Source organism: Oryzias latipes, chromosome 15 (genome assembly GCF_002234675.1).
Source record: "Oryzias latipes chromosome 15, ASM223467v1".
Lineage (NCBI taxonomy): Eukaryota > Metazoa > Chordata > Actinopteri > Beloniformes > Adrianichthyidae > Oryzias > Oryzias latipes.
In genome coordinates, this window is record NC_019873.2 from 13,014,601 (window position 1) to 13,036,637 (window position 22,037).

The 22,037-nt window shown below is 42.2% G+C and overlaps 1 protein-coding gene across 1 annotated transcript; it reads left to right on the forward strand.

Moving 5' to 3' along the window:
- Positions 1–30: 30 nt before the first annotated feature.
- LOC101171355 (peripherin-2) lies at positions 31–18,840 on the forward strand. Its single transcript, XM_004077263.4, has 3 exons — positions 31–1,086; positions 8,132–8,378; positions 16,783–18,840. Exons 1-3 carry the CDS (start codon positions 506–508, stop codon positions 16,984–16,986), a joined length of 1,032 nt encoding a protein of 343 aa, XP_004077311.1. The 5' UTR covers positions 31–505; the 3' UTR covers positions 16,987–18,840.
- Positions 18,841–22,037: the final 3,197 nt, after the last annotated feature.

Genomic DNA, 22,037 nt, shown 5'->3' on the forward strand with positions numbered 1-22,037 from the left:
TGACAACATCAAATGTTTGCCGTGCTGCACAATAATGTCACCTGATGGATGCACAATTGGACCAAACTTGGGTGCTCAGTTGTAGGGAGTTTGTATTGACCTGTTGCTATGGTAACCACATCAGGTCAGAAAACCTGTCTCACTTTAACCGGTAACTGTGGGCAGCAGAGGGAGGTGTTTGGCGTTGTGGGAGGAGTTTAATGGTGTCTGTTAGTGCGAGGAAGAGGAGGGGGATTAGGATTTCGGTGATCAGCTGTTAATGGGATCAGAAGTGCACGCGGGTTTAGGATGACGCGCCGCAGCGCGCTCACATTCTCACCTCCACGAGGCTGCAGGAAGGTTCGGTTCCCGCAAAATGGACCTGCAGCCCCGCACGATGGCCTTGACAGCAGCAGTTCAGGTTCTTTCCCCTGCTACTTATTGGATCGGATCACACCTCTGAAGCCACTTCACTCTCTGTGCCGAACTTGTGGGACTGTTGGTTTGGGTTCTTTAGAGGAGCAAAATGCCGTTCATGGTGGTGAAGTTTGACCTGCAGAAGCGGGTCCGACTGGCTCAGGGTCTGTGGATGCTCTACTGGACCTCCGTTCTGGCGGGGATTGTGCTCTTCAGCCTCGGCATCTTCTTCAAGATCGAGCTGAGGAAGAGGAGCGAGATCATGAACAACAGCGAGAGCCACCTGGTGCCGAACCTGCTCATCCTGCTGAGCCTGGTGGCGTGCGGGATCAACGCCTTCGGCGGGAAGATGTGCCACGACTCCCTGGACCCGCAGAAGTTCACCAAGATGAAGCCGGCTCTGAAGCCGTTCTTCGCGCTGAGCTGCGGCCTGGTGGCGCTGCTGCTGCTGCAGGTGCTGCTGTGCGTGCTCATGCAGTTCTCCGTGTACCTGACGCTGGCGGAGGGCCTGCAGTTCGCGCTGCGCTTCTACAAGGACACGGACACGCCGGGCCGCTGCTACATGAAGAGGACGCTGGACATGACCCAGATCGAGTTCCGCTGCTGCGGAAACAACAACTTCCGGGATTGGTTCGAGTTGCAGTGGATCAGCAACCGGTACCTGGACATGAGCAACGACTTGGTCAAAGAGTGAGTACGCTTGTGCAGCAGGCTGCCTGATGATAGGCTGCTGAGGGGTGTGACGTCACACCACCCACCTGCAAGTTCACCTCGCTCATGTTTTTCACAATTGTGGAGCCCAGGCAGGGATTCGAACTCTCAACCTCTGAAACCTCCAAGTAACAATTAATTGATCCAGTGCTGCCAGTTTAACTTCCAGTCCAGGACTCAAAGTTTTCCATTTTATGAATCCATATTAACTTTTCTTAGATATCCGTTCATTAAAGACCCACTCCAATGTTTTTGGTGTTTTTAACATGTTCTTGTAGCATTTCTGTCATGACGGAGGAAAAATATTATCCGTTTTAATAGCATTTCTGAGTATTTCTTTATTTAAATGGTGATGAATCAGGAGCAGATTAAAAAATGCTGTTTGAAAAAGATCTCCGTTAAGTCGTGACTTAAACGGATGAGCCAAAGTCTCCCTGCTCCGCTCCATTCGAATGCGTCCACTTATGGACACAAAGATCCATGCACGTCTTTGTTTCAGACATTCCTCGCCATTTTTGTTGCATCTCTAATGTTTGGTTGGGGTTGTGAGGGGCTGTAAGCTAGCGGAAAGAGTGTAAACGAAGGGAGGATGGATTAAGAGGTAGGCTGACAAAGTACTGCAGCTCTGCAGAAACTATGTCCCAGAAAATGACACAGAATTTTATAATTGGAGTGGGACTTTAAAGGGGGAAAAGGCTTTTATAAACTATATTGACCTTTGACCTTAGCTTGATTTTTAGTTGTTGGACTGCCCTCAGAAGGTCCCACAATATTCTAATTTGCTGTCCAGTCTGTCCAGCTGCTAAGTGAACAGAACCCCAGAGCCTCCTGATGAAATTCTTACCTAGGAATCTGTAACAGCAGTTTGAATACATTTTTTTAACGATTGACTATTTACCTTAAATTGTATAACATATTACATATATTAAAGCAAGGTTTCTTTTTTAAAATTGCGTCAATATGACGTTAAATAAAGCTTATTGTATTTAATTTTATTGTGTATACATTTTGAAAAATGTGTTTTGTAAAATACAAAGCACAGAAAATCTGTCACAGAACAAATGTAAACATTATTTCAACAAATGCTTACTGCCTTCATAGACCATGAAGAAGAAAATGACACATTTTTTACTATAGCTTTGGTCACAGGAAGCTGAAAATAATGCATTTATCTAAAACCCATTTCTTTCTTTTAGATTTCAGCTGCTCTTCACTTTTTTATTTATTTTTTATTTTTACATGTGTTCATTTTCATTAAGACTGTCACCAGTAGGAGCCTGACTGACAGGAAGAGGTGAAGCAGATTTACTAACAGTGGTAACAGCAAATAACAGCCTTGGCTGTGGTGCTTTTGGTTTTGGCAGAAGATCTGGCCTTCCTGTGTTTTATGGAGGTTTGAAGGCTCCATAATGACACATGTAGGCTTTAAAGGCTCCAACTTAATTTTTGTTTGTACCCGATTGTGTTTTGGGGCAAAGTTAAACAGGGGAGCTGGTTGAAACCTTTTCAGCCAAGGGTTGTCCAAAAGCTGCCGGATCTTTCTGTTGTCATGAAGAATCAGTAGCCATCTTGACGGGCCTTTTGCTCCTTTTTCTCAGAGCTTCTGTGATTGTTTTCATTGTAAATGAGAATTGGTTCTTCATGGTCAAATCAAGGTTAAATAAAAAATGTTCATGACTTTGGTCAGACAACGGCAGCCAGGCTGCAGTGCAGGACCAAGCTCACATCTCTACTCTGAAACTGGTCACAACAACTGTCTTTGTCAAACAGCAGCCGGTTCAGCCACAGGCCAACCACTGTTCTTGACTGCTGATTGGTAAGAATTGGCTTAGCTCATCAATGAGGAGGATAGATTACAGAGAGTAAGTCTTAATGAAAGGGAGACTGGAGTAGATTGACATGAAGAGAGTGAAGATTAGAGAGCTGGAAATATTGTTGTGGGAGAAGAACCCCCATGAGGCTGTAACCACAAGATAAGATGGCCTTCATCTGTGGGCCCTGCTACATCTAACCACTCCTCTGTGTTCATGTCCATCACTTGCCAAGGTTATTCATTTCAATTTTTAGGGTACAGGAACCTGATTACCTCCCCTAAAATAATAGAAACTATAAAACCAAATTACACAGCACAGGTTAATAAACTCTGCACAAATACATTCCCAGCCTTACTTGTGTCTGGTATGGGCACAGCAGAGGTCCCCTGTGTGAAGATCTGTCTTGGTTCCAACAGTAAAGTTCTTCCAGAAGCCAAGTCACTAGAAAAAACCTGCTTGCTTTGTACTTTGGAAAAAACAAAAGGTACGCAACTCTGAGCAAATTCTTTAAAAAAAAAACACATTTAGTGTTTTATCCTAATATTCTACTAACTTCTGAATTTTGCTATAAATTTCTGGATTTCTCTAAATGTCCAAAATGCACTGCAGTGGTCTGAAATTTACTGCAAACGTTCAATATTTATTGTAAACATTGGAACTTCCTATTCAAACTTTACTATTATTGGCCGAACTTCATTTCGTAGTTTGGAGTTAACTGTATACGTCCAAAATTTAATTCAATATTCTGAACCTTACAATAATTTTTGACCATTGTTGTAAACATCAAAACTTTGCTGTAAACTTCTGAACTTCACTAAAGATAGCCAAAATTCACTGTAGATGTTCGAAATGTGCTAAATTAGTCTAAACCATGCTTTAGATATTTTTGAATTCACTAAAAACATTGCAACTTAACTTACAATAAACTTCAACGTCTAAAATTCCATAATAGTGGCTAAACATAGCTGTAAACGTGAGATTGCACTAAAGACACCTGTACTTCTTTATAGACATCCCAAATTTACGAACAGTCTGAACTCTACGATGTTAAATGCTGCTATAATGTCTAAACATTGCTGTAAATGTCCGAATTTTTCTGTGAATGTCTAAGCGTTGCTGTAAACGTCAATTTTGTTGTAAGCATTCAAACTGAGCAATAAACATCCAAACTTTGTTAATATCAAAACTTTATTTGACACATTGGAACTTTGCTGTGAACAGCTTAACTTGACTTCATCACAGATATCAGAACTCCGTAACAAGTTTCTGGATGTCCCTTTTAGTGTCCAAACAGCTTCCCAACTTCTTTCTTCCTTTAGTCCAGGTTCCTTCCAGGACCATGTGCTGAGTCCTCACTGTTATTTACCTGCATACACTGGACTGTTTCCCAGCTTTTCTAATGCTTTCATCAAGTTCATGGATCAGACACTCGGACCCTGAATGTCATCTATAACACTCGCATAACACTAACACTCTCTTTTCTCTGATGAAAACTATTTTCAACCCCCCTGACTCTTTCCCCTCGCATTTCTTTTCCACTGAAACCTGTACTCCCTCATGTCATTCTTTAACAAGAAAATTCAAGTCATCCATCAACAGCTTAGCTCTTCTCTACTCCCTCCCATCCCTGACTCTTTTCCCCTCAATCATATGTTTTCCTCTTTTCATCTGCCTGACCACGAGGAAATGTCCTCTCTCATCCTTAAATCCAAACCTACCACCTTTTCTCTCGATCCCCTCCCAACATCGTTAGTTATAGCCTGCCTCCCCTCTCTCCTTCCGCTTATTACCGCCATTATTCCTTCCTCACTATCATCTGGTACTGTTCCATCACTCTTTAAAATGGCAGCTGTTAAACCCATCCCAAAAAAACCTGGTTCAGATCCCAATTTATTCAGTAATCTCTGTCCAATTTCCAACCTTCCCTTCATTTCCAAAATTCTTGAGAAAATAGTCGCCTCCCAACGTTGTGTTCACCTAAAACACAATAATCTTCTGGAACCTTTTCAGTCTGGTTTCCGCCCCTCACACAGCACTGAAACTGCTCTGCTCAAGATCACCAATGACCTTCTCATTGCAGCTGACTCTGGCCGCCTCACCATCCTCATCCTCCTTGACCTGAGTGCAGCCTTTGATACCGTTTCTCACTCCATCCTCCTCCAAATGCTCTCCTCCCTCGCTATCACCTCCCTCCCCGCCGTTGGTTTCAATCCTACCTCTCTGACCGAACCCAATTAATTCAGCTTAAATCATTCAAATCTCAGCCTTCCTCTGTCTCTTCTGGTGTCCCCCAAGGTTCTGTCCTTGGTCCTCTTCTTTTCATTACTTATCTTCTACCCCTTGGCAATATCGTCCGCAAATTTAATATTAACTTTTATTGTTTTGCGGATGACACCCAGCTCTATGTATCAAGTAAACCAGACTCCTCTGTTCCACCCTCCTCCCTCCACTTCTGTCTATCTGAAATCAAAAACTGGTTCACCTTAAACCTTCTGAAACTAAATAGTGATAAAACCGAGCTACTTCTTATCTGTTCCAAATCCACCCACTCCAAAGCCACAAGTGTTACTCTTTCCATCGACTCATCTTCTGTCTCCCCCTCCCCTCAGGTGAAGAGTCTGGGTGTCTTCTTAGATAGCTCCTTATCTTTTCAGTCCCACATCCATAACATTACTCGGTCAGCCCATTTCCATTTACGTAACATTAATCGTCTACGCCCCTCCCTCACTGTCCCCTCTGCTTCTATCCTGGTCCACAGTCTGGTCACTTCCCGTCTAGACTACTGTAATTCCCTCCTCTTTGGTCTCCCCCAAAAAACCATCAATAAGCCTCAATTGGTCCAGAACTCAGCTGCCTGCATCATCTCCAGAACCCCCTCCTTCAGTCACATCACCCCGGTTCTCTACCAGCTGCACTGGCTTCCCATAACCTCCAGAATCCAATTTAAACTCCTCCTGTTCACCTTTAAGGCCCTCCATAACCTGGCCCCTCCTTATCTCTCCGACCTCATCCATGTTAAAACCCCCTCTCGTTCTCTTCGGTCCTCCTCCTCTGTTCAGATCTCTGTTCCTCGAGCCCGCCTCGTCACCATGGGAAGCAGAGCCTTCAGCTGCTCTGCTCCAAAACTCTGGAATTCCCTCCCTCCTGATCTCCGTAACATAGACTCTCTTACAACTTTAAATCAAAACTCAAAACTCATCTGTTTATTTCTGCCTTCCCATCCTGATTCACTTTTGATCCTTGTCTTTTAAATTTATTGTGCTTTTAATGTCTATTTTTAACCTTTGCTTGTACAGTGTCCTTGGTTTTCATGAAAGCGCTTTAAATAAAATGGATTATTATTATTATTATTATTCACATTGAAGGTCTAATTTTAGGAGAGTCTGTGTATTGGAGGTAAGTGCCGAATCTTCCGGGTGGTGTTCGGTGAACCTCTTCACGCTGAACATCTCAAAGAATCTGATCATTGACTGCAAGATGTAGCAGATCTCAATTCCCTCCCTACTTTCAATCAACACCATAGCCTATGTGTTGAGAGCATTGGCTGTATGTGAGAACTAGACTGAGTGAGTGTGAAGTCACCCATAGAAAATGGCTTACTTACAGCTCAAGTGAAGTGCAGTCGGTCGCCATTTTTAATAACACGGACATTGCCATGTTGTAACCAGAAATCTCCTGTAAGCACTGATTTGGTCCAATGTGGTCTGAGTCAACATTTCTATGGCAATCACTCTTACCAATCAGGAGTGAGCTTGTTGGAAGGCCACACCCCTACCACCTAAAAGCAGGCTTGGAAGAATCTGTCAATCAAAAGCTTCGAACCTTCATTGTAAAGCCACATACTTTTATTGAGGCATCTGATTGGCCAGTTTATTACTTGAACAACATGCACTACAGAAAAGAATATTTTACAAGAATATTTTAAACACAGGGAGCAGAGGACGAGTGGTTATTCTGAAAAATAGAATAACTGAGTAATAACTGTTTATCTCTCAGTAAAATTCAATGGGGTTTTGGCTCCCTGGAGCCGGGGGATACTTCGTGTTTGAAATGCGAGGGGAGAGGGATCTCTTAGTCCTGTTCTCATACACAGTTAATGGTTTAAATATGCTCTAGGTCAACATATCTTCAGGTTTGAATCTCTGTTGAGGCAAACCCCTAAAAGGGGTCTTGTCTCCTTTTGTCATGAAATCTGATGTTGTTTTACCCCAAATTACTATGGCTTGCACCAACTTTTAGGAACCAGGACATGCTGGTGAGAAATGGGCAACTGGAACAGGATATTTATGACCAAGATGTGCCTGGAATCCTACTACACTAGAAACTAAAATGATAGTTGTTAAATGAAGAGGATATGTGAATTATGGTTACTTTGAACCCTGACATCCAGGGCCATATAAAAAAAAATGGTGGCTCACGGTTTCATTGTTAGGAAGAAGCAACTGCTCTCATCTAGGGCTTTATTAAGAGACATGGTACAAATGCTTGGTCAAAGTTCAACCATGTAGACTCATCTGGGTAGAGATGTGGGAATCCTCTGCAATTCAAAGATTGAGTACCGAGACCCAATAAATCCAGAGCATCAAACTTCAGATCAAAGATCCCAATTAGCATGGGCACCTGGAACCGTCACATCCAACAGCCAATATTAAGAGAAGTTCTTTCTATTAGAGGCTGTCAAGGCGCCTCTAAGTACAATCCCTACTAAAACCATCTGTGAGACGAATGGGCTGTTATACATGACAGCATTGGTGGTCCTTGACGATGAGATAAACACCACACATAAGGAGGAGTGTCCTCTCTTTGTCAAGATGAAGACAGCACACCGAGAAGTACACCAGCTATTGGAAATGCAGAAAGGTGTGACGAAGAAAGTGATACTTAAGATGTTCAACCAACTGTTCATTCTTGAGGCTTTGGTAACTGCCAAGTAAAGATTTACAGCCTTTGCATGTCTGAAGAAATTCATTGCAGAGATAGAGGCCAGGAGGATAAAGCCTGTTTTCCACGGAACCATTGGAGGTGTAGTCTAAATGACAGTGTAAAAACAGGGAGTTGGACCCACTAAGGCTGGAAACTGAACAAAAATGAAGAAACGTATGGAGGAAAGAAACTAAAAAAGTTGAAAGTCCCTTTTGCAGGGCTATGGTTGGTCCTGGACTCTACAGTTGAGTTACAGCATCTGACTACACTATGTCTTTGTCCTCCAGCCGTGTCCTCAGCAACGTGGAGGGGAAGTACCTTATGGACAGCGTGCCGTTCAGCTGTTGCAATCCTGGGTCTCCACGGCCCTGCATCCAGCACCACCTGACCAATAACACCGCCCACTATGATTACGACCACCGCACTGAAGAGCTCAACATCTGGACGCGTGGCTGTCGTGAAGCGGTTTTCTCCTACTACAGCAGTATCATGACCAGTATCGGAGCCATCGTCATCGGGGTTATCATCCTTGAGGTAAGACCTCACGCCTAGTCCATTTCAGCCAATCAAATTGGTGCTTGGTTATCGGAAGGATGTATTCTACATTAAACAAAATTTAGTGTTAACTACAAATAATGTGAGGTAAAAAAAATTGTTGTGTGTGACAAGGAGAGAGAAGTGGGTGCACCTCAACCATCATAAACATGTTTACAAGGATCCAAACGTTTAGGACAGTATATGATCTCTTGCCACATTAACATTTTAGTTTAAGGGCATCTATCATGCTTTTATTAAGCCTTTTATAGTAAGCAATATCCATGTATATGATAATAACCGTTGGCACACAAAAGAATACATTTTTTTTAATTAAATATTTGGCATTTTCCTGAGATTTTTTTCCAACCCAGAAGTAAGACAACTCTATCTCTGAGGCTCTGCATTAACTCCTTGCTGGTGCCGCACATTTTATGACGTCAACCTAGAGCTGGCCTCAGCAGCATGTCTGTGTCTTGCCCACAAAAGCAAACACCATCTAAACTTTTGCAAAGATGGATGTGCATATTGTGCATGTAAAAGAAAAGCATTTTTGCCGATCACCACTAGCTCCATGGAGAAAGTGTGTGTGTGTTGGGCTGGGGACGATGCTGGCAGCACAGACTTTTCCTGGAAGGAGCTGTTCTCACTGGTCTATGTTACAATGTGAGGACCCACTCATTTTTGTGGGTTGGTAGGGGGCTGGTGCTCAGAGCGTGGGGTCTTCGAGCAACACTCCGAGATGTATGCATCAAAATACAGCTTTGGGGTTTCTTTTTGTGAGAAATTAACATTATAACACACTTAAAAACTCAAAATTGGATTTTGCATGGTATGGGCCCTTTAAATCAAATCTGAAACTAAAACCAGCAAACATTTTGTGATTGACTTGTAGGTTTTTCTACTGTCACACTGCCCCACTGCCATTGTGGTCCCACCTCATACCGGACATGTGATATGCATGTCCGGTTACTAGCATGTGATGTTCACACTGGACTGTCGCTACCCATTACTAGCGCATTCATCTAGAGTTGGAAGAGGCTTGGCATGAAATGTTGAAGTGGTGCAAAACTTGCTCTAGGGCATTTTCTTTCACAGCTCTATTTTGGGATATGAAAGACTTGTTATCATAGGATTCTGCCCGGACACAAACCACAATTAATCAATTATATTATAAAATTATATCAATTTTCAAATAGTTAGCACTTCTGTGTTTTGAAAAGGAAGCTAACCCTATGTCACTATAAAATCAGAGTCTCTGATTGGTCAAAGTTCAACTGGTGTAACTTTCAATACGCATTCAACGGATGTTCGTTTTGTACGTAGAGGCCAAAAACCTGCGTAGTTTACATGAGAGTTTTGAACGCAAATATGTGTGTTTACACAGACTTTTCTTTGGAATTTGTTGCTTGAATGCGAGTTTCTGAGCCTGGTGTGAACATAGCATGAGACTGTTTCCACGTCTCACTGGGAGACTTGACTGTTTGGGCGTCAAAGGTGCCTTTTTCTATTTTTGACAAACACACGCACTTTTTGAAACAATTCCTCTTTTTCCTCGTCTGGGGTATTTGGTTCCCTGGCAGTTGTTTTTAAAACAACATGTAATTAAATATGCTTTCAAAGACTAAATCAGAATTCCACAAAGCATTTTTCAAATTATCTAATTGCAAATACATGCATTTTCTTCTCTCTGTTTAAAAAAATTGACAAGCGTTTTTGTCTTGTCTGCGGTAAAGGAGTGTGGCTTTGAGCGGGGTGGTGACATCGATAATCATCAGACACTTTCCTCTGCTGCCTGAACTGAAGGAGGACAAGAATGCAGCTGCAACAGTTAGGGATCAGAAATCCTGAGCTCCGATAAACCTCTTCTGCTCTTGATTCTGAGACATCAGCTCACTTTCCTTCATTTTCCTTCTTTGCTTTAAAGCAAACTCGTCCGCGGGGGATGAGCTGAGTTCCTAATCCTTTCATTTAAAACAAGATCATCTCTGCAGGACACCTGTGCTGGCAGAGCTCAGGTGGCCTGACCAGCAGCAGGTTAAAGGCGTAATTAATGAGCTTTGGAGCTGAGCTCTGATCCTTGAAGCTGTCAGCTTCCTCGTCACGACAGCAACGAGGCCCAATTGCACGAGCACAGTCACAAATATCTAACTGACTGATCAGTGAGAAGGGGGGTGTGCGTGACTCCTGATGCTTTGACTCGGCTGAAGAGGCGAACGATAATCTGGGAGGAGTAAGGCTCCTGGAAATCGGAGACTATTCTGGGATGGTAATCTTCAGCAGCAGCAGGATGCATTCTGGGAAAAGTGAGAAGGGCCACTTCCTGATGAGCAGATCCTCATGAGGGTCAGAACAACAAGTTTGACCTGAAAAGCTTAAAAACCAACTTCCTGAACTCGCCTAGTTGTTTTCCAGACTTTGAGCCAAACTTTTTTAATTCATGAGGTTGAGAATGAAATCCCACAGTTATATTTTCACATGTTTCTTAAGTTTTAAAATAAAAAAATTAAAAACTTAAGTTTGCTTCATTGAGTCAAATGTTTTGGATCAAAACAAGCAAGTGAAAACTGGAGAGCTGATAGTTCTGTAGAACCCAAGCCTTTTCACAATCTTCCTGTTTGATTTGATAATTGAAGGTTGAACAAAAAAGGTGGATTTTGAAAATCTAATGACACTAACCCTTCATAAAACAAACTGGAGCCTCTGGGGGGGGGGGGGGGGGGGCAGAGAGACAGCTTCAACAGCCTGGCTCCTCCCCTTCATGCTCGCTTCTCCTCCTGTCGCTCGTCTGGTCAGATACTGCTGTGGGATCATCTCATTCTTCAACTATGGCCTGGCATTTCTGCCACGTTCTCACACTTTTTACCACCTGGTTCAGCTTCTGCATGCAGAATCTGGACTCATCTGAAGGTAATGCTTGCAGGAGAAGATTTGGGAACTTCTTTGCAGGTGTGTCCCACATCAGCTCTCCTGATTGATCAATGCTCTTTACAAAACTGCATCCATTTAAAAAGGAAAGGAAAATACTAAGTTGAATCCACTAATATACTGTAATGCTTTTCAGCAATCCCACAATTCTCAGTTTAAAACCAAACCTTATGTTACACCAATCAATCAACTTGTGGGGAAAATGAATTGTTGCATCCCTACCGCATACCATCATCCGTATCATATCAGTTTCCCTGAAGGTATCAAGCACATGTTGTGCTAAATTTAAGAAGGATTTTACTACATTACAAAAGGCTTAGAACTAGCCAACTGGAGTGTTTTCTTCTTTGTTACTTGCTTATTATAATGCAAATTTAAAATGTATTTTTTGGATGTGATGGCAACACAACAGCTATACCGGACCACCAGTGGATTCAGGCTCTTCTACAAGGACACACTATGGGTCAGCAGAGCAGGAAATGTTTGGTGATCCTCTTAGTAGAAGATCATCAGAGCTTTCCAACAGTGAAAGATTTGTTGTACTCTCACAGTTTGTTTACTGAGGAATTAAAAAATGACTTAGAATTTATCAAGAAAAAAATCCAAATTTTTTATTAAAGTTATTAAGGTAAGTTGTGGTTCATGGGTGTAAAAATTTTATAAAGCCAATAAACCAACTCAGTGACAGAAGGTTGATGTGGTTTATTCTGGTGTCCAACTCTAAACAGAAGTTAGTCTGACTTGTTGCTGATGGTGAGAACAAAGTTGTCCTGCCATGTTTCTTCTGAAGCTGAGGTTCTACCATAGACAAAACTCTCCAGAACTCCTCCATGCACCTTACAGTAGGTCAAAGTTTGATTCTCCTGTAAAGATAACGCCCTCCCCCGTCTTCATTCATAAAAAGGGGAACCACCACCCCAATTGATCAATTTAAACATCCTGGCCCCAATGACCCCTGGACTGTTATAAAAATGTGCCAGCCAAGATTGTCCTACAACATCCAAAGCTCTGAGGAACTCGAGGTAGACCACGCACTAACCCCCATCCCTCTGGGCTTTGCTGCTCTGGGACCTCAGCCCAGTACGACAGAGTTTTATGGCCTCTTTACACACAAATTCTTTTGAGAAAATTAAGACCTTAAAGTTGTAAAATTATGAGAAAAAGATCATAACTGTTAAATTACGAGAATAAAGTCCTAAATTTACAAGAAAAAGTCATAAATTAATGAGAAAAAAAACAACAAAGTTGTCCGTTTATCTGAGCCTTGCTTGAAGATGAAATATGTGGAGCATTTTGAGAAGCTTTATTTCAGGATAAGTTTAAAAAACAAAGAAATTCTAAACCTTTTGGCAACTCAATATGAAATTACTGTCAGTGTAGCCAGCTTTCCGGGATTCGGTGTCGGTAAAGCGGAGTTTCATATGTAAAATAAGGAGCTCAGAGACACGTTTGGGTGTAGAGGACCGCCACCTTATTCTGCCCTCATCATTCACATACCCAGAAGTCCATTTGTCACCTATCTAAATGTCATGCAAACAAGGAACACAAATGGGGAATGAAAACATTCTTACACATGTCCCTTCCTCCAAAGGAAATGTCTCGTTTCAACATAAAACAACAAAGGTGAATGAAAATACTCTGTTATATTAGCACAAGAATTTTGAAAATGCAGAAAATAGGGCCTCTTCAGACGGAAGCGGCACACAGACTTGGAGGAGATCTTGCCTTTGGTGGAGAAAGAAAGGATTGAAGTGAACAGCTGCAGGGATACCGATGGCTGCAGAGATCCTGCAAGCCAACAATCAATAAATAAAACATTAATAAACCGTTAATCAAACAAATGAGCTTTCAAACATTTGTAACATTATCAATATACCTGTTCATCTAAGTTTAGTCGGTCTGCTTTGCTGCTGCGCGGCGTTCACTTGCTGTACTGTATGGTCACTTCCACTTTTATCTCGTAAATGTACGAGAAAAAGTCTCAAATTTACGACTTTAAATCTCGTAATATTACCAACTTTTTTTTTTTTTGTGGCCCTAAAACTCCGTCGTAGCCCAGCAATGAAACACCCAGCCCCCAAGTCCAACAGCTCCGGCTCCTCAATAGATGAGTTGTTTATTTGAGAATATCTTTTAATTATTAAACTTGAGGAAAACGTACGGTAACAATTCTCCACTGGGATGTGGAGGCTGACTCGCAGACTGTCCAAGCCTGCGATTCTGCCTCCAAATCAGGCACAACAGAGCCTCAAACAGCTTTGCCTGCGTTAATCTAAAGAGAGGGGCTTCGAGACAAAAGCAAAAGCAGAATCACCACACCACTAATAGGCTCCTGCAGGTGTGGCTGTGCCCTCCCAATGCCCCGCCCCCTTTTCAATCTAGAGGTGGAGGATATAAGGCTAGCATGGTGACATCCAGAAGTGGTTTTTGGCACAAACTGGCTGCTTTTACCAACTGTGCCACAGGAGTCCCTGTTCTAAAGCAGTCACTCACATCCTGCCTCGCCCCATTGAACGTCCATCATCCTGGACCTGTGATGTAAGACAATAAGATCCGCCCACCAGTACATTGATAGCCAAGGTGTACATCAGGGGTACTCAAAGTGCGGCCTGGGGGCCAATGGCGGCCTGCGGGAGGATTTTCTGTGGCCCTGTATAAAAGAGAGCCAGCGCTGGTTCCTTTTGAGGAAAAACGTTGTGTTGCACGGAGAATAGTCGCTTTCAAGCTAAGCGGACAAATGCTTACTTTGCCGTACCTCAAGGACTTGATAAAGTTACAGTATGTTCCTTATTTGCAAGCAGGTAAATTTAATGCTCAAAGAAATCAAAATAAATCGTCACTATGTTACAAATCATAAAAACTATGACAAATCCGGCAGAGGAGCGCAACAATAAGGTCCAACACTACAACGAGGCCAATGCTGCACAACAGTCGTTTACAAAAATGGGTAAATCCAGTGAAGCTAGCAACATTGTGGCTTTGGAAATGACCCGGCATAGCAAGCCCTTAAGTGACGGTGAGCCTGTTAAAGAATGTATGTTGAAAAAAAGCTGACATTGTCTGTCCAGAGCAAATGAGTCTGTCAAATAATACAATTACTAGTTGAGTAGAAGATCTGGGTAGAAACCTCCAACCGCAACTGGGAAAACATCTGGAGGGCCTGGTTAATTGTACAAATGACACTTAATCATTAAAGTTACAAAAACAACTTTTTCTTTTTATCCAATTATCTAATTTGGCCCTCCGCTACAAAAACTTTGAGAATCCCTAATGTCCAGGCCTTTAGGATCCCTGGTGTCCAGATTTTTCCAGACCTGTCATGGAACACACTCAAAACACACACTCAGCTGCTGAGGACCTTCTGTCAGTCTACAGGTGAGAGCCTGCTGCCTTATGCTGTCAGGCTGACAGGCTGCAGGGAGGGGATACAACAGAAGATGTTCTGCAGTTTTCTGCCCTCAGCATGCCTTCTGATTTTTGATTGAAGCTGTTGCCGTCTGACGGGAGATGTAGGTTCATCAAGTCCAAATACTCAGTCTTAGTCAGCTTCTCCCCCAACGCTGTGTCAGTGTTTAAACTGAACTCTCAGATGCCAATTTGAGCCCCTTTTTCATGTGGAGAAGTGCTTTATTAATGCTTCATCTACAACGTGTTTCAGCCTCACTTCATCTACTCTGTTTCCCTGTGTGCTGTTTTAGCGTTAAATTTGATTTCTGCTTGGGTAAATTAGAGAGCAGTTCTGTGAAGGTTTATTTCACATACTTTATATCTGAAAGAACATGTTAACTAACTACACTGAAGTACACTAATGTTTGTACTTTGCCCTCTTATATTCCTTTCAAAATGTACTTTTTACAATAATTTAAACTTGTACAAAATATCACAAGCCTGCAATTTTACAGAAAATTAAAAAACAGAGAAAATCTATTCAAACATCTGACTGTTTACTATTACAACATAAAACTTGGCTCGTTTTGGCTCTAGTCTTGGACATAGGGCACCACTCGCAGCCCTACTGCTACTTTTATGTTTTTATATATATTTTTTGGAATTATTAGAATTTTGTTTTTGCTGAAATGTTTTATGGAAATGAAGCTGTCCTGCCTTTTTGACAGAACTATGAATTATTTATTTTTTTCTTATAAACTAGGCGTCACACTGATGCTTTAATTACAGCACTGTAGATACCACAATGGTTGGACTTCTAAGACTAGATATGAAGTCAATTGTGACTATGTATGCATGGTAATACATGTGTCCTTGCAGCACGTAGCAGTTCTGACTGCCTTCAGCTACGTTCACACCTTCCTCGGCAATCTGTGTTTAAGTGGCCACTTCCATTAAAACGTCTACGTAAACGCATGCAAATGCATGTTTTCGGCTTTGGCACTCAAAACCGCACAGATTTCTAAGACAGCTTTTGGGCTCTACATTCAGAATGCACGGCTATCGAACGTGTGTTGCAAGTTAAACCAGGTTGAAGTTTAACCAATCTTGGACTTTTCGTAGTGACGTATGGATGGTGTCCTTTTTAAATCGCACAAGTGTCAACTGTTTGAAAATTGATCATGGAGGAGAAATAAATAATTGCAGTTTTTGTTCGCCCGGAATTACGTGAGACCAAGTATTTCAAACATCGGAATAGACCTGTGAGAAAAAACAACTGAGCAAGATTCATGAGATTTGCACCACTCTGTCATTTTGACTGGGTGGCGGACATGTGCTAATAAACAATAGAAAAAGAAAAGGAAGAAGAAGCCCCTTCCTGCTTGTCCGCTGTGAACATCATGGTCTATAGATGGGTTCAAGAACGCAAGAATGCTCATTTAGTGTGCCTGGGTCACGGCCTTGGTACATTGTGTAACAAGGGCAACTACCAACCATTGTCATCTATTATACCGGCATTGTAGTCAAACTACATTTACACAAGACCTCTCAGCGTTGTGCACTGTGACCTGACTTCAGAGACCTGACTGTTTTTGGCCCAAAAGCCACTTTTGGTGACTCTGGTGCACTTGTGGAACAATGTGGCTCCTTCTGCAGGGAATGAGCCCCTAGAGTCTAGGGCCTAGACTCTAGGCCCTAGACTCTTCAGATAAAGGTCCAGCTTTCAAGTGCTTGGAGAGTTGCTCAACTAACATCTTCACCTCAAAAAAGGTGGGAATTCAAGGTGTGAAAATCAGTGTTGCCAAACATCCAGTTTGGTCTTCTTCAGCTTGTTGATTGTGAATGGGTCAAAAATCCAATAAGAAGACAACTCAACTTGCAAAATTAAACAAGAGTTTACTTCCTTTTTGCATCACAACACTGATTTCAATCTCACAATTCATTCACAGATCTTCATCAGAACAGAGCGCTCACTCCCCCAAACCCCCTCAAAAAAGTGTTGCCGTGGACAAAGTTGTTATCTTGTGAGATGTTCGATTAAAAACAGCAGTTGTGTGATTCTGTGTGTTTGTGCGTGTTTGTGTGTCAGACAGCAGACATGGCGGGGCTCAAGTATCTGAGTACGGCTCTGGAGACGATGGCAGACCCTGAAAACCCGGAGTGCGAGAGTGAAGGCTGGCTGCTGGAGAAGGGCGTGAAAGAGACTTTAGGTGACATGATCGGCAAACTCAAAACCCTGGGGAGGGCCAACCAGGTGGAGGAGGGAGGAGACGCACCCGAGGCCACCACCTGATCCTCCAACCACCACAGCAGACTGAACGTCACACGTCTCTATTTGTGATGAGATGTTCACACTCACACACATTTTTTCATTCTGTAAATACGTTAAACAGATGTTAAACAGACTTTGTTTTTTTTAACAGCATGAACAGAAATAACTTTCACACCCTTACACCACAGACCTTTCAAACAATACTGCTCACCAGGGCTGACATTAGTTCGTCTGAGTCAGTCCTCAGAGAGGCACCGTCACTCTCAAATCACTCACAGGACTGGTTGGCATGGAAACAAAACAACTAAACCAAATTTAGGTGGTTAAAGTACAGATTACTTTAAAAAAAAGGAAAGCACAAACTAAAAGAGGTGTACAAACTAAGGCACATGCACTTCTATATACACACATTAGAAACCACATACAGATGTTGACACTGGGGCAGAATCACCTCAAGACACTATTTACTACAGGGACGAGTAAAAGTTGTTGACAGTACAACAAAAGTGAATCTCATTAGCACTGTTGCTAACATACAGAGAAGAAAGGGGGCTTTGCTTTTCACAGCGGAGGCGATCCTTCAGAAGACAACTGTCACTCTAAATGGTGTTCTGGATTTAAAGAACGTATTAACGGAGGGAAAAAGTTAATTTTTTTTTATTGAGGTTAAGCTAAAAAGCCAGACTTCAAACTTTCCATCCATCTGTTTTCCAAACCCCGTTGTGTTCCTGGGGTCAGAAGGATGTTGAGGCCTACCCAGCAACTGAAGGTGGGGACAGTTTACCCCTCTATCACAGGAAAGACTTAAACATATACCATTGATACATTTGTATTGTTTCTATTTCGTTTATTTCTAAAATGTCAGTGACAAAGTTCTTACAAGCTCTAGACAAAGAATGGGTTGCCTAAAAACCAAAGAAATACCTAAATGAGGCCAATTGTGAAATACTTGCAGTACACTTAATCTTTAATAATTTGAGATTATAATAGTCCAATGCAGTCCAGGTTATTCCAATGAGGCCAAATGATTATAAACGAATTTTAATAATTGTCACAAACAGATTACAGGGATGAGTCTTGGGTGAAATCCCTATCCTGAGCATGAAATCCAGTGACTGTTGGAGGTAAATTCCCTCCAACAGAAAGAACCTTTGGCGATTGGCGAGATCCTTTTTAGTGTAAATGGTGCTTTTAGATCAACACAAAATCACCATCTATTCTGCTTAGCAGCCAAAAACCAAAGCTAACATACAGTAGATGCTACTGTAATAGAAGAGTCAACAACCAAAGTTGTCATTAGTTGGAGGCCTAGTGGATACAACTGAGGCACGCTCCAAGCGAGTTAAAAAGACAGGTTCCACAAAAAGAAACTAGCTCAGGAAGATACTGGTGTATCAGGTGTTTAATCAGGTACAAAGTGTAAGGTCTAAACTTGGAGTTGATCTAGTATGTAAAGCAGGTGTGTTATGGGTTTAAATTCAGGGGTAAAAAAAAAAGAAAAATGTGTTGAATGACTGAATGGTTTCTGTGACGGTGCTGTTTGTTCACATGTAAACAAAGGTTGGCAGGGTTTACTCAATTGCAGCCCTTAGCTGGACTGTTTCTCCACCTGAACATGCACATGCATACCCACATGCTCCCACTGATGTTGCAGAACCAATCAAAGACTCTGAGCCTGGCAGATGCCGGCAGGTGGCGGCCACACAGACCAGCCTGTCAGCTCAACAGGTTCTCAGATCTAGATCAACAGTGTAGCCATACAGTCAGAATCCTTTGCAGCTGTTGTTTTTTTTCTTTTGTTGTGATGATTGTTGATTTGAACTTGTAGATGCTCTGCCGTGTTCAGAAACTATAAAAGAAATTTGTGACACCAAACCGTTTGAGTCCTCTTTTCTAAACCAAACGGTGCTGAGATTTCTTCCTCTAATAAGTAAAAGTTTGGATCAAAACAACCACAAAGAGAGCTGCAAGTGAGTGAAGCCCAATCCCACTGAGTTGAGGAAGACTTTGAAGGCTGTTGGAGAAGTATTGCAACAATGGGGTTCTTTTAGTAATGGATGCTCCATCACATTTTGAAAGCTTTTTAAATGATTTAATTGCCCAAACAATGTCTTCCACAAAATATCCAGCCTAAATACGCAAAGAAAATCATAAGTCAAAAGAACATCCTATATAAAAGAGCATAAAACTTGACCATTGTAGATGAAAAAAAAGATCCTCGCAGGTTCTGCACAAGTTTGTGTTGGTTTATTAAGAAACATTGACTTGCATGCTTAGTGGTTACCATGATTTCTAAAAGTAGGTCAAGCTGTGCATGACTGGGCCTTCCTGTAAAACCTCACAAGATGCACTTGACCAGTCTCAGTGTTCATTGGATCCGGGAGGGTTACTTCAAAGGCTAAAACTTCCAGAAGAGCTGTAACTCATCTACTGACTCTAGTTTGTTCAAGCTGCAATGGTTTCATCATTTTCCTCACTCAGCTACAGTCATCCACGCAACGAGGATCTGGTTACCTGGAACGAGTTTCATTTTTTTCTGAAGGTTCAACCTTCATTTTATTTCCTTTCAAACTTTGTGCATATTTGGTCTTGTATTGTTGCCTAATGAGGTAACATATCTGTAGGATGCTGGTCCAGCATGACCACTAAAGGGCATGTGATTGACATCACATACAAGTGTATCTAACAACAGGGTTTGTGCCTGCAGGTGTGTTAGAAAACACAGTTAAACAGGCCTTTCCCACTGTTAAGGAAGACTCCCAGCAAATGACTGAAGCCCAAATTGACCCCTCTGGGACAGGTGGGGTACCTGGGACACCTCTACATCCTCTCAGCAGCTGAGAGAAGACATTCCTTAGACGTCTCCTCCCCCAGTCCTGGTCTGTGGTGGTCCTCAAAGCCCCATATACATGAATGGGGGGGCGTCTCATGTTAGGCTGAAGTTAGGAAAGTTCGCCAACCTTCAACGCCAAGCAGCTCCTTAGCCTGTCATCCCTTTTGCAGCAGAGCGTGTTTTTTAAGCAGCAGGTGATCCCATCAGCATCACCACGGCTCAACAGATAAATCTGGGTAATCAGCTCAGAGATCAGATTAACTCTACTGATGTCAGGGGCAGGACAGCCTCAGTGACGCAAAAAGAACCTGAAGAGGAGCTTCTGACATGACTAAACCAATGAAAAGACCAGACTATGGAACTTTCAAATGAAAGTACTGGAAAAAAAAATCAGGAACTCCTGAAATTAAATGATGTTTAGCTCAAATTTACCCCATATCTGCTCATTTTTGATAATTCAGCCTAAGGAGGATGAGGAGGTGATGGTGCATAAGGAAAATGTGGAGCCAGAGGTCCAAGATTAAGGTGAGACTGAAGAGGATTTCCCTTTAAGTCCTTTTAAGCCATCATGTGACTATTTTACCTTTTGTTAGTAGACAGATAAGGACAGTTAAAGCAAAATGTTATGTTTGCAGAGGGAGTGGTGATATTCTGGAGCTCTTTAACCAACTTCAATAATATCATCCTGAGTGTCTTGGATCAAATTCAAATTATGGTTTTAAAAGGTTTAGATTAAATCTGAATAATATGACCGTATTGATTTATGATCCTCGAAAATTCAAGATAGACGGAATTAAAACTTCATTAAGAACAGCTACAAGTTTTAGCAAATTACAGGCATGTATCTAATTTGACTTTTATTCCTAAAATGTTTGAAAAAACTGCTGTAGATCAACCCAGCATTTGAACAAACTTTATCTTTAAGGAGTTTCATTCAGGAATTAGAGCAGACCACTGAAGTAGCTCTGCTGTTGGTAACCTTTGATCTTTCGGTCAGGATCTAACCCCTACTTTTTTGGTCTGAGTGTTGCAGTTCCTCAAAAGACCACTGGAGGCAGCTCAGAAGAATGCAATTTTTGATTGACTCCAATGGGTAAAATGTCAGATCTTAAGCCAAAAATGAACAGATTTACGGCCTAGTTTCTGATACATTTTCATTTTTATTTTTTATTTATGACAACTGTGGGATGGGTGTAAGTGAGAATTGTTTTTTTAAAATTAGATATCAAAGTTGTGCATTAACAGGGGATGGTTGTTATGAATGGCAGGTGGGTGGACCATTGACTGTATATGGGAACTGGACTGAGTGATATGGAGTTAGAATGGAGACTTTGGCTCCATGGAGTGACCTCTCCACCTTCGCATTCCAAACAGGAAGTATTTGATGACTCCAAGAAGCCAAAATCCCATAGACATCCATTGAGAAATATACAGCTATTACTCAGTCTATTTGTCAGAATGACAAATGGAATGTGTTTATAGGAATTATTGACAATTCCATTTTGGCCTTCCAAAAGAACATTGGTGGTCACACACTGATGTTGGTGGAGAAGGCCTGGCTCTCAGTCTCCGCTCTAATTCCTACCAAATGTGTTCCATGGGGTTTAGGTCAAGACTCTGTACAGGCCAGTCGAATTCATCCAGACCAGACTCTATCATCCATGTCTTTATGGACCTTCCTTTATGCACTGGTGCACAGGCATGTTGGAGAGGAAGAGGCCCACTTCAAACTGTTCCCACAAGGTTGGGAGCATGGAAATGTTTTGGTATCCTGAAGCATTCAAAATAACTTTCACTGGAACTAAGGGGCCAAGCCCAAGTCCTGAAAAAAACAAGCCCACACAATGATTCCTACTCCCCCAAATTTCATACTCTGCAGTCCAAAATGTAACGTTCTCCTGGCAACCTTCAAACCCAGACTCGTCCATCAGTTTGCCAGATGGAAAAACGTGATTCATCACTCCAGAGAAGGCGTCTCCACTGCTCTAGAGTCCAGTGGCGGTGTGCTTTACACCACTGCATCCAACACTTTACATTGCACTTGGCTTGGTTGCAGCTGCTTGGCCATGGAAACCCATTCCATGAAGCTCTCTGCGTTCTGTACTTGGGCTAGTCTGTAGGTCACATGAAGTTAGGAGTTCTGTAATAATTGTGAAGAAAGTCGGCGACCTCTTTGCACTATGCGCTACAGCATCTGCTGACATCTCGCCGTCAGTTTACGTGGTCTACCACTTTGTGG